The sequence below is a fragment of the Triplophysa dalaica genome, chromosome 8 (genome assembly GCF_015846415.1).
Source record: "Triplophysa dalaica isolate WHDGS20190420 chromosome 8, ASM1584641v1, whole genome shotgun sequence".
Taxonomy (NCBI): Eukaryota; Metazoa; Chordata; class Actinopteri; order Cypriniformes; family Nemacheilidae; genus Triplophysa; species Triplophysa dalaica.
The window spans coordinates 24,481,037-24,495,983 of NC_079549.1; the positions used below are offsets into that span (position 1 = coordinate 24,481,037).

A 14,947-nucleotide genomic window follows, 5' to 3' on the forward strand; every position below is an offset into this window, starting at 1 on the left:
CAGTATGTACAGAATAAACAAAAATACTATATTGAGTGATAAAAGATCTTTCAAATGTGAACATCTTTGTTATGCGTGACATTGCTCTGTGCTGTACACAAATAAAAAAGTAAATAATAATACATTGTTCGCTCTTTGTGTGGTTTAAAAACACACAAGTTGGTGTTGTTAACTCGCCTATAATTTGTTATTGTTTTGGACGGATGATGATGATCTGCTTATCTGTTCTGAATGAAGTCTCTGAATGTGCACTATAAAAAATATGATTGATTGAAAAAATAAAACATATCTTATGCATTATTAAAGCATTAGCTTACATTCTGAATATGTAGGCTGAAACCCACATTACAAAATAAACATTACAAACAGTGGTAAAATACTAAAGTGGCTATTTTAATAAATAACAAGAATAAATAAATAAATGTGATGATGCAATGCATTTTTCTGTCAGGAATCATGTCAGGATTTTATAATCTTTTGTTCTGCTTCATAAACCACTCGCTGGTAATAACTTGAAGCAACTTTAGAAAACAGAACTTAAATTCTATGTCATAGGATTTTTGTGCAGGGTATTATAAAACAGAATTAAAGAAATAAAATGAATAAATTCAAATAATTTCTTTTTGGGGTAATTCACAATAATACATTTTTATCTTATAAATGCAACCTATAGAAATTTGTATGTAGTATTTTATATACTCTATGTAATGCATTCATTTTATAGACCGATCGGCATGGACGTTTGGCACTGTAATTTATATAAATATGAAAATATCCATCCATAGAGATACAATTTTTGGCACTTAATAAAGTAGCGTAAAATAAAGACAAGTATAAAGTGTTTTTGAGGATATGTTATATAAAAAAAATTATTTTTAAGCAGTTTATTTGGTTGATCATCAATATAAAGAATAAATCAAATGGACCTGAATGAAGCAGGACTGTAAAAAAACAAGTGAACTGGACGAAACAGCACCTGCTGTAAAAAAACTCAACTGTTAAAAGATATATCATATAAAAACACTATGCATGGAAAAATAGGCAAACACAGCAAAAAAATATCTTAATATTTCGGTTTTGCTGTCCAAAATGAAATATCTAAACATTCTTAAAGCAACATACATTTACAGTATCTGAGCAGCAAATGACAAAATATTTAGTTATGTTCTCTGAAAATAAAAAACTGAGCCAATTAAAAGAAGAAAAGCACCGATCTGCCGACTGGACAAAAAATAACCTGTTTTCATTCGTATTGGTTTTAAATAAGACTTCATATCGTTTAGTCGTTTTGCTCCTCAAGTAAATGCATCTTGATTTAAGAACGTTTAGGTATTTGTGCTGTAAAACAAAAAGACTTGGTCAAAAACACCAAGAAATATATTCTGTAGTAAATTCTGTCAAAATAAAGATTTAACCATTTGTCTTGTAAAAGGATCAGGGCTGGACTGATGACAACACTGTCAATAAATTCCACTTCCTGTCATTCTACTTCAACATCCTGTGGGGCGTGGCCAATGCATTTTCACACACTGAACTGACAGGCACAGAAATCTAAAAAATCAGAATTCTTCATGCTGTTTTATTTACACGATGGTCTCTGGTAATGTGTCCACGCTGTCTGAAGAAAGCAGCTGCCATATTAACCATTTGTCTGTTTGCCAGGCTGCTCGTTCATCTCCTGTTAAACTCTTTGTTGTCACGGTGACGTCTAACTCCGCCTCCTGTCTGTCATGACAGGAAGTGACACGGTGAGGTTCGAGAGACTCGGCAAACGTCACAGAAGCAACAGGAATTTTTTCTTCTCTGTCTGAAAATGAGGGGCTGACAGGAGGCGATACGGCCTCCTCTGATTGGTGCGGTGTCGTCCGGCAGCCGGATGTGATTGAACCGTGACTGCGGCAAAGGAAGTGCAGGGGTCTGCTGTCTGCACACGACTGCTTTGTGTTGCTGTAGTTCACACTGTCTGACTCGGAGAAGACACGATGATACAGGTTTCCATCAGAGCCTGCGAGAGAAAGACGTCTGATCTCAGATCAGTCTGTCTGATAAAGGCGCTGACTGACACATAAAGTAGTCGTGTACCTGTGAGTAGTTTGTCATGAACTCCTGACAGAAGAGCAGCGTGTCGGCTTCTCCAGACTCTGGCTTTTTCATGGACCGTTTCCCCTGAACACAAAACGAACACATTACAACACAAACTCTGATCCAAAAACTACAGAGCCGACTACACATCATAAGTGCTCAAAGGTCAAGGCATCCCAGAATGCATTGTGAAGAGACATTTTTAATATCAAAAAGTATTCTCAAGTGAATATTCCCGTGTGTTTATGGTCATGTGACTTCTCCTCATAGGGAGATAAACCCACCGTTCCGGTCCAGTGAATTCTCAGCCTTGTTCGCGGTGAAGACGTCTAGGCTGACTGGGATGTTTTGATGGCTTTGGATGGATGGACACATGCACTCTGAGCGAGTAGGAGAGTTGTTTTCATACGGAGAGATCTCTCCACTGGAGGATCTGGAAACGCTGATATACAGAACACAGTGAATATTCTGGGACTTCTGATCAAACTCAAGCGACGTCAACTGAAGGTTAACGAACGATAAACGTGATGTGAGAAAGCCATCTCTGTGGATGTTGTGTGTTTTGTGGTTCCCAGGCGTGCGGCGAGATGTGATTTGTGTCGAGTCTGACTGTGGGTCACTTACTCACTCTGTGGTGTTTTTCTCCTCATCAGATAATCCACCACATCACTGTCTGTGTCCAACAAACTCTGAAGAACTTCAGTCTGCAGCTCCGCCGAAATCTAGAGAAAACAAGAGCAATCAATGATTGCTAATGAAATGCGAGCGAATAAAACTAATGCGATAAATTCATGTGAAAACTCTTTTAAAGTAAAAAGTGGAAAATCTCACAACGGCATTTCATACGAGTGACATAACGATAGTCAAATGAATAGAAATCACATGTTTCTTGATATCTCATTGACATATAAAAACCTAAATAATGACTTCACTAACATAACAATTATTCTAAAAGGAAAACAAATAATGGAAAATGTGCGACACGACTTCTTTAAACGATCAAATGTGTGTAAAAACAAACAGCAAGGCATGTTTGTATTCCACCGAGAATATTTGCTGTTTATCAAACTTCAAACTTTCATTTCTGGATATGCCCGAAGACTGGAGAAATGAGCCTTCAGCATCATCACACTGTCATAAACACACATCAAATGAAGAGTTTATTTACTCTGGGTTATATACTGTAAAGGAGACGTGTTGTACCATGAATAATGTCTCATGAGAGTCGATCATGTGTTGGACAACAGTGATGATGGCGGCGCTGTCTTCAACACGAGCAGAACTCTGAAGACTGAACTCTTTCTCACACATCTTCTGCTTGTGAAGCAGGTTCGGACCAAATATTGTGGCCAGGTTCAGTGATGTCATCTTATTGCCAACGACCTGATGAAGACACATAACAAACACACACACAATAATAAATATTCATGTAAATTAACAGAAGGTGCTGCATTTCAAGTCTTCCGAACCTGTAGCTCAGTGGTAAGAGCAACGAGTTAACAACGCAAGGTTGTGGGTTCGATCCCTTGGATAAAAGCATCTGCCAAATGCGTAATGTAAATGTTCTGAAGTTTAACACAGAAGTATTTTTACTGAATCACAGAACTGAAGATTCAACCACATTTAGACTGAACGTATGCATACATTTTATTTTTATGAATAGGAAGAAAATATGTAAACAGAAACCTTTCATTAGATGTCTTATGCACTGTTTTTCAAGCTTTGTTTTTGTATGTCTTTCCAAAACAAACATGTAAACATTCAGAAACTTTAAAACGGGGTGTTTGGTAAATTACTCTGAAAAAGTAATGACTTACTAGTTACTAATGACATTCAATAATGTAATTATATTACTGTACAAATCACTTTCTCTAAAAAGTATTTAATGACTTATTACTGATGACTTTCTATATCCTACATCATCTTGATGAGTTCAGTGATTTTAGGACAAACACAAAATTACTCTTAATTCATTCAAATAAATAGTATAAAATTATTATTAACTGACCAAAGTATAACAACTGTGAGAAAGATACATTAACACATGAACTTTAAAGTTAGACTTTGAAGTTTGATGTCAACTCCACTATTTTATATTTATTACATTGTATTTAGTTCAATTACACCAGAAGTAACTTTATTTAAATAACAGAAGAAACAAGAGTAATCCCTTACTTTACTTTTTATGGGGAAAGTAATTCAATGACAGTAACGTATTAGTTAGTAACTAGTTACACCCAACACTGGGTATGAAAAATAAACCAGAATTTTTAAGTATGATGAATGCAGCTTGAATGTAGTTAAATGAATTAAGTTGAAAATAAAGTAGATTTTTCTAACCCTACTAATAGATATTTTTCTTGTTTCAAACAAAAGCCTTTTAAAAAAACGAGAAAAGTTCTCTTTGTAAAAAAAGGAAATAAATTCAGTGTGAAATAAATTCATTTAATTTTATATTAAAACATTTTATCAAGCAGCGTCTTGGTGTGTTGAAGAAGCTCACATCTATACTAAACTCTTATTGACAAAAAAAAACCCCAAACTGTTATATTGAGCCAATTCTGTTCATCACACATGAATTCTGTGTATTAATTAAATCAAGATCTTAAATCAACTTCAGTCTCATCTTGAGTTTCTGTTGCCTTATAAGAGAAAAACACAAACAACAGGATCAAAACAAAAGAATGTTGTTGTGGGTTTGTGTTGGATGAAGTAGAAGAGAATAACTCTCGTATGAGGTCACATCTGTGTATCGCTCGACTCCACTGACATCACTGCTGATGACAGAAACACATTCACTTCAATGTTTACACAGCGCTCTTGAAACATCTGTCGTAACGCTTTACAGAATCGTGCGCAAGATCGTGAAACCAATCTGATTACACGCTATTGCAAAAACACAATGAGCAAATCACATAGAATTAAAAGCATCTTGATTTTCCTTTCTTGTCACCAAAATCAATCTGCTGAACTCACCTTGTGTCCGTCACCGTCCCGGGAATCTTCCGCGTGATTGGCCACCTTAGACAGGAAGTGAAGTAAACACTGCAGCGTGTCGCTGTTGCAGGCAGGAAGCAGACAGATGAGTAACTGCAGGGCAGCGTGTCGCTCCGTCCCGCTCAGAGCTGCACAAAGGCCAGACGGACAGATTTATAGACGTTCTGTGTGTGATGATAAATGAAACAGACGGAGGGTTCTCACATGCGCAGCTGATGAAAGCATAATAAAGCTCTCTGGTGAGCAGAGGATCAGGAAGATCTCGCAGAAACACCTTCAACAGAGCCGCCACGTCATGAACGCTGTGCTGCTGTTCCAGATGCACATCCACACCTTCATCAAACTCCTCACGCAGCTAACACACACCACAACAACAATGATTACTTTATTCTCAAATATAGCGCACAATGGCTTTGAAAAAACTAAAATACCAATTATTACATTTATGTTATTAACAAAATTGTGGGGAAGAAATGAGATGGAGTTTGGGTAACATTCATGCATGATATTTACAGTGTTGGGTAAGTTCTTATGAAAAAGTAATGAATTACTAGTTACTAATTACATATTCAATAGTGTAATTATATTACTGTACACATTACTCTCTCCAAAAAGTATTTAATGACTTATTACTAATGACTTTCTTTATCCTACATCGACCTTGATGAGTTCAGTGATTGAAGGATAGACATGAAACAGCTTTTAATTCATTCAAATAAATAATAAAAAACGACATAAATTAGTCTTATTAACTGACCAAAGTATTATAAATGTGAATTATATATTAAAGCACAGATTTTAAAGTTAGACTTCAAATTTTGATGTCAATTCCACTATTGCACACACATATATTACACACAGTATATAGTTTAATTACGTCAGAAGTAACTGTTATTAAATCACAGAAAGGGAAAATAATTCAATTACAGTAACTAATGACTTCGTAACTAGTCACAACCAACAGTGGATATTAAGTCAAATATATTTACAGAGAGAAGTTTCTCAGAGCTATTTAACTGTTTAAACTTAACTGGTAGAACATCACTAGAAATGCAAAGACTTATGGGATTGATTGGCTTGAATCCACCGTTAAAGTGATTATTTATTCACCTTTTTGTCATGTCAAACCTGTATGACTTCCTGTCTTCCGGAGAACACAAAAGAAGATATTTTGAAGAATGTTGTGAAGTGGACCCCACTCACTTTTATTTTACAGACACAAAACCAATGCAAGTGAGTGGGGTTCCAGACAACAACATTCTTCAAAATATCTTCTTTTGTGTTCTGCGAAAGAAAAAAATACATTCAGGTTTGACATGACCAGAAGGAGTAAATGATGACAGAATGTTCATTTTGGGGTGAATTACAGTACACAAATGAAGGTGCTTCAGGATGCCATAGAAGAAACGTTTTTTGTCTAAATGCTTTCTCTATGTCAGGGATCTTCAACTACTTTTCTTTAAGGGCTAGACTCCAAAAGTATAAATAAGGCCAGTGTTTTTTATTATTTTGTATGCGCGTTCTTTACTGCCTTTAGTTACATTTATGCTGTTTTTTGTTTTCGTTGTTGTTACTTATAGTTCATATATTAAAACATGCTGCATCCAGTATTTCTTCCTTTTCATGATATTTAATCAAACGGGATTTTGTCTTTTTAGTTGTATTTGATATTCCTCTATGTGTTAGTTTACCCAAAATTAAATTGCTGGTAAATTTACTCGATGTGGGTGGCATTGTTTCTTCAAGAAGATATTTGGTTGAATTAATGAAAGTCAAAAACACTAATACCTTCCGCACAAAGGTAATCCCTGCTCCTTGTGCCGTGAAACGGGCGTCTTATAAAGCGATTCAGTTGTTTTGTGCAAGAAACTGAACGCTATCTTTGGATGAAATCAGTCAATAAGAAGATCGATCATAGTGCGAGTTCAGGAGGGAGATGAACAGCAGTTTTTTGTAAATATAGCCGTTTAACTCATACATGACGAACGCAGTAATAAAAACAACACGGTTTTGTCTTTTCTGAGACAACCGATACTTTTAATGGCACAAGACGAGGTTTGGAATGTGAGGTTTGGTTAGGTTACTTTTGTATTGAATGTAGCAGCGTTTTGGACTTTTAAAGATGTGAACTTTTTTTATTTCATTCATTGAAATGTCAAGGCGGGCCAGATAAAGATGATGGTTGACAAGCATTGCTCATTTGGCATCGCTCTGAAGAACCTTTCAAGCACCTTCATTTTAAAGAGTGCGTCCCTTAAAGTCATTTTGAATAAAAGCGTCACAGATGAACGTGACACGATGTCTCTCCTCACCTGTCTCACTCTCTTCTTGGAGCTTCCGACACGGAAAATGCCGACCGTCTGCAAACCTGAACGGCAGGAAAGTCACATCATCCTCGTGCTCAGTGAACAAATTCATTGATTCATGATGTCAGTAAGTCCGTCTACTGACCGTATCTCTCCAGATGTTGACAGCAGCTGTCCAGAACTCGTGGCACTTGTCTGCAGAGCGGATTTAAACTCATTTTCTTATCAGCAGTCTTCTTCTCGCCGGCTGAATCCACCGGCATGGACAACTGAAGAGCCTCCAGGAGACACGTCTGACCGTCATCCAGATCAGTGATACAGTCCACAGACATCCCACCCTACAAAACACACACATCACATCATACTGTTACTGCAAACACATGTTTAAAAGTGAATTATTTCTAGACATTCACCATTTCATTAGAGTTTTTGGACTTCAACACATAAGCACAGAGATAGAGAGAGGATCATGTACCCGTCTCTGCGAGCGCGGGGCCGTCTCGGGTGTGCCGGGTGAGCTAGACTCATTGGGCGTCTCAGAGGCGGAGCTGAGGGAGGAGTTACTGCTAGAAAGCTCTTTGTTATTGGACCTCCGGCCGGCCAGATGCCAGAGAGACGCCGGTCGACCCGGAGGACATCGCTGACCCTCGTGAAGCTGTCTCAGACGCCGGTCGTTAAAAATCACCTGTGAGAGCGGCACGCCGAACGCCTGAGGCTCCGACTCTGAGACACAGAGAGACAGAGAACCAAATAAACATCTGCTGCATTTCTTTACAGGACGAGTCATGAATATGATTCATCTGCGTTCACATTTATCATTTGTGGAAGTTCAAAATAGATTGTATTAGTTATATGCCTTGAATTGTATACGCATTCAATCACAGAAAATGAAATGTAAACATGTTGTCATGGTGATGGTTGACATGAGTTGTTCATCATACTGGGAGCTGTGGTGTGAAACATGAGTCAAGGCGGTAACTGTGGAGCGTCTGGGATTGTTTTTGTTATTTCTTGAGGCAGTCGGAGCGCAGCAGGAGTCGACATTCCTGCACACATTACTGCATATGAGCGAGACGTGCTCATCGGATCAGACGGGGGGAGAGAGAGACAGAGAGGTGCATTCTGGGTAATAGCTCTGTCTTGTATAGGGTCATGAGGTCAAACTGAAAATCAGCGAATACATTTTTTTAATGGTTTTAAGCCTAAAATGTGACCCTGGACAACATAGCCAGTCTTAAGTTTTGCAAAAAAAAAAATTTAGATTTTTCTTTTTCCCAAAATCATTAGGATATGAAGTGAAGATCATGTTCCATGAAGATATTTTATAAATTTCCTACAGTCAGTGTATAAAACTTTATTTTGTGTGTGAATGGTCTGCAAAAGCGCCTCAAATGAACAACTTCAAAGGCGATTTTCTCAATAATTTGATTTTTTTGCACCGTCAGATTGCAGCTTTGTAAACAGTTGTTGTTCCGCCAGATACTCTCCTATCCTAACAAACCATATATCAATAGAAGCCTTATTTCTTCAGCTTTCAGATGATGTAAAAATCTCAATTTCAATAAATAATGACCCTTAAGACTGGATTTAACACAAAATAAATAAGTAAACCTGATTTTGCCAATTTAAATGAATAACACATAATACAAAAAATGAAGTTGGATTAACTTAATAATATGTTCAATTAAAATTAATCAAACAAAATAATTGTCTGGACTCCATCCACTATGAAAGGAAAGTTTGGGCTGGTAAAAGAGATTTATCATGCTGTAATATCATTCAGCGTGTGTTTCGTTCAATGAAAGCGGAGTTTACTCATGGACACAGTTCAGATCAAACGTTTCTGTGATGTTTATGCAGAAGAAATAAATACCTCTGTCTTTCTTTTCTTTTGATAAGGAATCCAGTTTCCTCCGGAGTGATTTCTTACGCTTCTGACCATCTACACGTGAAGAACACAGAGGATTAAACAGAACACAGAAGCACACATACAAAAGAAGACAGAGAAACATGTGAACTTCAGAGATTTATAGCGTATGGATCTCATCCTGGTGTATGAGGAACAGCCACTGTGGCCAGACACATCCAGAATGCACTTTATCATCATGAGGACCTGATTGAAACAGGTTTGATGTTTGTTTGTGTGAGATGTAGAGTATGATGGACACGAGACGCATCTGTAGTGGTGATGCTTGAGATGTTTGGAGGTATTTCACCAGATCTTCACATGATTCTCATCAATGCCTTGAGCTCTGTGAAGCGATGAATGCCTCACTGATGTCAGCCGAGTGATGTGAGCTCGATACTCAGACTCTTTCAACTTTGTCTTCACTTGTTTCTGAGCCAACGCTCACCGGACACTTCATCTGACATGTGCAATGTCTGTCTGTGTGATTCTCTCACTGAACAATGTTTTGTGCGCTACGCGATGTTTAAACCCTTAATGAAGAGATATTCAGTGCTATAGTCAAATATAATGAACCAAAAGTGATTCTCACATTCATGTTTTCATTGTTTAAGGTCACATTTCACTCAACAGTTCAAGGAATTTAATCTAAGGAAAATAAAGTCTACCGCATTCCTACTGAAGATTTTAATCCCTGTTGAAAAAAACAGCATATGCTGGTTTGGTGTGTGTTGATGCTGGTCTGTACTGGTTTAAACTGGTCGTGTGCTGGTCCATAGCTGGTGCAAACTGGTCAAACCAGCATCAAAACATAACCTAACTCAGCATATGCTGTTTTTTCAACAGGATGTTTTATTTTCATGGCAATTAAACACATTGTTATTGGATTTTTTATTTGCGTCACTTCTTTATGTAATAAATCATATATATTATATTTGTGTTTGCATTACATTCAAATCTGCCTAACTGACATATTTCCACAATCCAACTATCATAATGAACCTTCTTCACAAGACTGATGATGTCATCAGCAGCGTAAAAAATCCTCCAAAGTTTTTTGTGTACGTTTAAAACACTTATATTATAATAATTATATTACCGTTACCTCAAATAACACAAACATAGTAAATGCAAGGGGGTTTCTTAAACAGCGACTATGAAAGTCAGGGTCAATTCGACATCGTTCTCTCTTTTGTCTGCCATCATCAGACTCTCTATTTTTTGTTGAAAACACTATCGTTGAGTTTTTCTTTTGCTATTTGAAGAAATGAGAATGGCAAAAAAAGGATATTTGTGGTCGTCTCCAATCTACCGCTTTAAAAGTTTACCCCACTATGACGACTTATACTGCAGAGAAATCGGAAATGTGAAAAAGGTCCATTGTGTGTGTGTGATTTTGCGTGCGTGTGTGAGTGTTTGTGTACCTTTTGGGATGCTGATCTGGCATCCCAAATCAAAATCTTTTAACAGTCGGACCAGAGCGACCTCCTGAAGTCGAACCCTCTCCAATTCCGACAAACTCTGAATAGAAACTGACTGCAAATGGAAATTATGTCCAGATGTTCTCTTCCAGGTCAAATCTCCCTGTTAAGAGAGAGAGAAAAAGAGAGAAAGTGACAGAAAGAAAGAAAGAGAGAGATTTTTTTTAAATACAGAACAACCTTAATGTTTGTTTGTTTACGGTTTGTTTTTGTTTACTCTTGAATAAACACAATTATCACAGTGAAGAACCTTAATACTAAAACTTGAAATAAAGAAAGAGAGAGAGAGAGAGAGAGAGAGAGAGTGTCCTTTCAAAATAAAGCGAGACTGGCAGAATAAATCTTGAGAACTAGTGATCACACATCACCTTCAGCCCAGACGTGTTAATCCTCATTCATGTTCTCCACAGACATTGAAAAACATTCTTCAACACGGATTCATCACTCATGATCTCAACCAGCAATGAATCTCAACCCTTTCTACACAAACTCATAACGGCTCAAACACTTCTGGCTTTATAACAGATGCGTCTTCATACGTTCTGTCTGGTATTTTATACAGGACACGTGAATATTTGATCCTCACCATCGTCTCAGATTTTAGGGAACATGCAGTGACAAGCACTGAAGAATTTTTGGCATCTTAAAAAGACAGTTTGGCAGTAGCGAGTATTGTGCCCCTCATCCCCCCCTGTGAATTGTGAAATCAGACTCAGACTCCGACAGGCACCGATGTTTTCTTGCTTCTTCTCCTTATAGGGATTTCTTGGAACGTTTACTGGAGTAAATTTCACCAGCCGTGTCGGACTGACAGTTCACATCAGATCCTTTCCAAATGAAAGACACAAAGAGAGCCTTAAATAATTCTCCAAAAAATTAAAAAACACCAGTAGAATTAATAGGAATCATTATTGAGCGCATTAAAAGTTTCTTTCGAAGATTGTTGTGGCACATGTCTCACAGATGTTCTGTATATGTGACAGAATATTTATGAGCGGGCCTCTTTTCCCCGGAGCCCAACATGACCTTTAAGAGCTCCTTCAACACACCAGACCTGCATTATTTACTACTGCTGCTCTTAAAGAAACAGTTCAACAAAAAATAACAATTCCACCTTCATTTATTCAGCCTCATGTGGATGTAAACCTGTATGAATAAATGATCAAAGAACTTTTAATGTTGGCTGAACTATCACTTTAAACCCTTGTGCTGCACGACATTATAAACTCTGACTAAACTTCACTTTTCAAGTATTATATTTTTGTTGCACATAAGAAATAATTTGATATCTTTGATATCTCACAGAACTAGCAATTCAAGTGAATAAATACTGACAGTATTGACATGAGCAGAAACATTAGCTGCATGATCCATAACAAATAACATGCTGTGTGTGTGGATGTGTATGTGTTTGTGTGTGTGTTTGTGTGTGTGTGCGTGTGTTTGCGTGCGGGTGTGTTTGTGTGTGTGTGTTTGTGCATACGTTTGTCTGCGTGTGGTTGTGTGTGTCCGCACGTTTGGTTGTGTGTTTCTGCGCGCGCATGTGGTTGTGTGTGCGTGTGTTGGTGTGTGTTTGTGTGTGCCCGTGTGTGCATGTGTTGGTGTGCGTGCAGGTGTGGTTGTGTGTTTGTTGGTGTGGGTGTGTGTGTGTTTGAGTTAGTGTTTTTTTTTACGTGCGTGTAAATGTGTGTGCGTTTGTGTGTGTGTGCTTAAGTGTTTGTGCGTGTGTGTGAATATGCGTGTGTGTAGGTGTGTGTGTTTGCATATATGTGTGTGCGTGTGTGTTAATGTGTGTCTGTTTGTTTGTGTGTGTGTATTCATATATAATGATGATGATGTACATCTGCATGTGTTATTGTTTTTAGTTTAATGTGTTAACGGTGTCAAGAAACACATGATGTGATTTAATTAAAAATGAAGAGACTCTAAGTGTTCAGTGATTGTACGACTGCACGTTTATTGTTATCATAAATTATCATAAATTACAGAGTTATAAACAAGAAGAGATGAGCAACAGTGTCATCTGCACAGCTGTTTAACAAGAGATCCTTGAGAATCATGAAATAAGCATCACGTGTGTGCATGTGTGCATGTGTGTGACAGTCATTTCAGGCTCAGCTGCTGATGATTCTTAACAACTCAGCAACAGAATCACATTTGCATTTTTAAGTGTTTCTAACACACACACCCACAAACCAACGCACACACAATATGTGTAGCTTTAGATTATACAGATTGTTCTTATTACATAATTAATACAATCACAAGTTTTATGGCACCTTATTGTTGTGTTCACACTTATTCGAACAATCACGCACCACGATCTCTATAACTCCTGGAAAAGTTCACCATTTTGTGTCATTCTGCATCACCTCTCCCGCATGGGCTTCGTATGTAATGTACAGACACAAATCTCTTAATTTGTGTTTGGTGTGAACCCAGCATACTTTGAGGATCTGTTCTTGCAGCACAGACATTTGCTGAAGTTCTGTTCTGTAGTTGATCAGAGATCTTCTGATAGGAGATAAGAGCTCAGGGGCTTCTTTACAGAATGTCTTGAGCAACACTTTGTTTCTTTACAGACAAGAAAACCAGAAAAACAAACCCAACACACACTCCACCATTCACACTTGACATCGCTCAAGTCAATTCACATGGAAAAGACAAGTCGCAGATAATATCTCTATTGTCAACACAGAAATGAGACGACACTTCTTATATCATGATCTCATATCAATCATCTGCTTCTGACATGAGTTCTAAAGAATGAAAAGTAGTTTCACAAGCATCTGATTCACAGGGTCCCTACGTAGTGTTTCCTACATACTTAGAACTCATTCAACTTAATTTTGTGGTTACCAACTATTGTAGGAAACCCCGCCCCTAAATAGCAGCTAAGAACACACTCAGCTGTGATTGGTCAGTTTACATGTCAACTCACACAATCTTTTTTCAGAACAAATAAACCTTCATTGAGAGGACGGCGAATGAAAACTGCATGACCATTAAATGCACCATTAAAGGGATAGTTCGCCTTCAAAATAATCATAAGTTTCTCTCTTCTCCAAAACACAAAAGAAGATATTTCGGAAAATGTCAGTAACAGGAAACCGTTGCTCCCATTGATTTCTACCGTATGGACACAAAATCAATGCAAGACAATGGGGTGGAACGATTCTCTGTTCACAACATTCTTCAAAATATCTTCTGTTGTGTCCTGCTTAAGAAAGAAAGTAATAAATACAGGTTTGAAATGAGAAGATGGTGTGTGAATAATGACAGAATTTTCATTTTGAAGCTGAACGTTTAATGTCCTCAACATCACCAAGCAAGATGACAAAACATAGCAAGTCCTGTGTTACGTGAGCGAGTAAATACTGTTTCCTATCATTCCACTTGAACGTCCTCTTGGGAAAGTCTGCGGTTCGAACGCCAATGTGCGACCTGAAAAGCAGCCAATTCACCACTTCTGAATTTCGACTGACAATCTCCAAACAAGACTAACAAAAGACGCAAAAGCACAAAGAGTTCAAGAACAATTCCACAGAGAAGCTTTGATGATGTAAGAGTTGTAAATATCACTTTATCTCGTGTCAAGCTCATGAGTTACACAATGAAACAGGAAGTGCCACATTCTGACCACAAGACGCTGCTTTCCACATCACATCTTAATCTCTGAATCACACACACGACACACCCCGAGGAACATTTTCCCAGGATCACGGGAGGAGGAAACACGATCGCTCCAGGACAACTTCAGCCCGCTTCATTCTCATTCATCTGTCTGTGAAACTCTTTTTCCTCGAGGCCTTTAAATGCAAACGCTGTGGGAAACAGACTCAAACAAGCGTCTTGTGTCGCCCGTACGGCACTGTTTCACCTGTAAACATCAACGCTTGCCTCAGCACCAGACACAGACGCTCGGTGGATTGTGCTGTTGCTAAGGTGTTCCGAGTGGTTGCTATGGCATTTTTAAGCTTCAAAAGAGCCACCATCAAATCCCAATGACATTCTGGTCCATCTTTGTTTGGTCTGATTGTTCAGAAACAGTTCAATATTCAGGATTCTGGGTTTATTCCAATCCAGCACATTCTCAAGTAGGGCTGGGCGAGTGACAGAATATGCCTGTTTTTTCTGTTCCATGGAATGTAAATAAGTGGGCGTGGTTAACTCGG

General features: G+C 37.9%; 1 protein-coding gene across 3 annotated transcripts in view; it reads right to left on the bottom strand.

Annotated features, from left to right (window-relative positions):
* Window positions 1-372: 372 nt before the first annotated feature.
* The window catches only part of LOC130427279 (rho GTPase-activating protein 6), a 39,651-nt gene continuing 25,076 nt past the window's right edge, over window positions 373-14,947 (bottom strand). For 2 of the 3 annotated variants that reach the window (XM_056754604.1, XM_056754603.1), the window contains exons 2-13: window positions 10,716-10,875; window positions 9,259-9,327; window positions 7,861-8,108; window positions 7,531-7,723; window positions 7,392-7,447; window positions 5,284-5,434; window positions 5,059-5,207; window positions 3,286-3,465; window positions 2,707-2,804; window positions 2,367-2,524; window positions 2,083-2,166; window positions 373-2,005 (exon numbers count right to left, since the gene is read on the bottom strand). In XM_056754604.1, the coding sequence (XP_056610582.1) occupies window positions 1,584-2,005; window positions 2,083-2,166; window positions 2,367-2,524; window positions 2,707-2,804; window positions 3,286-3,465; window positions 5,059-5,207; window positions 5,284-5,434; window positions 7,392-7,447; window positions 7,531-7,723; window positions 7,861-8,108; window positions 9,259-9,327; window positions 10,716-10,875 (1,968 nt within the window). In that variant the 3' untranslated portion in view covers window positions 373-1,583. Of the gene's footprint in view, window positions 2,006-2,081; window positions 2,167-2,366; window positions 2,525-2,706; window positions 2,805-3,285; window positions 3,466-5,058; window positions 5,208-5,283; window positions 5,435-7,391; window positions 7,448-7,530; window positions 7,724-7,860; window positions 8,109-9,258; window positions 9,328-10,715; window positions 10,876-14,947 lie in introns of those variants that run through there. The other variant, XM_056754605.1, reaches the window with a different exon arrangement.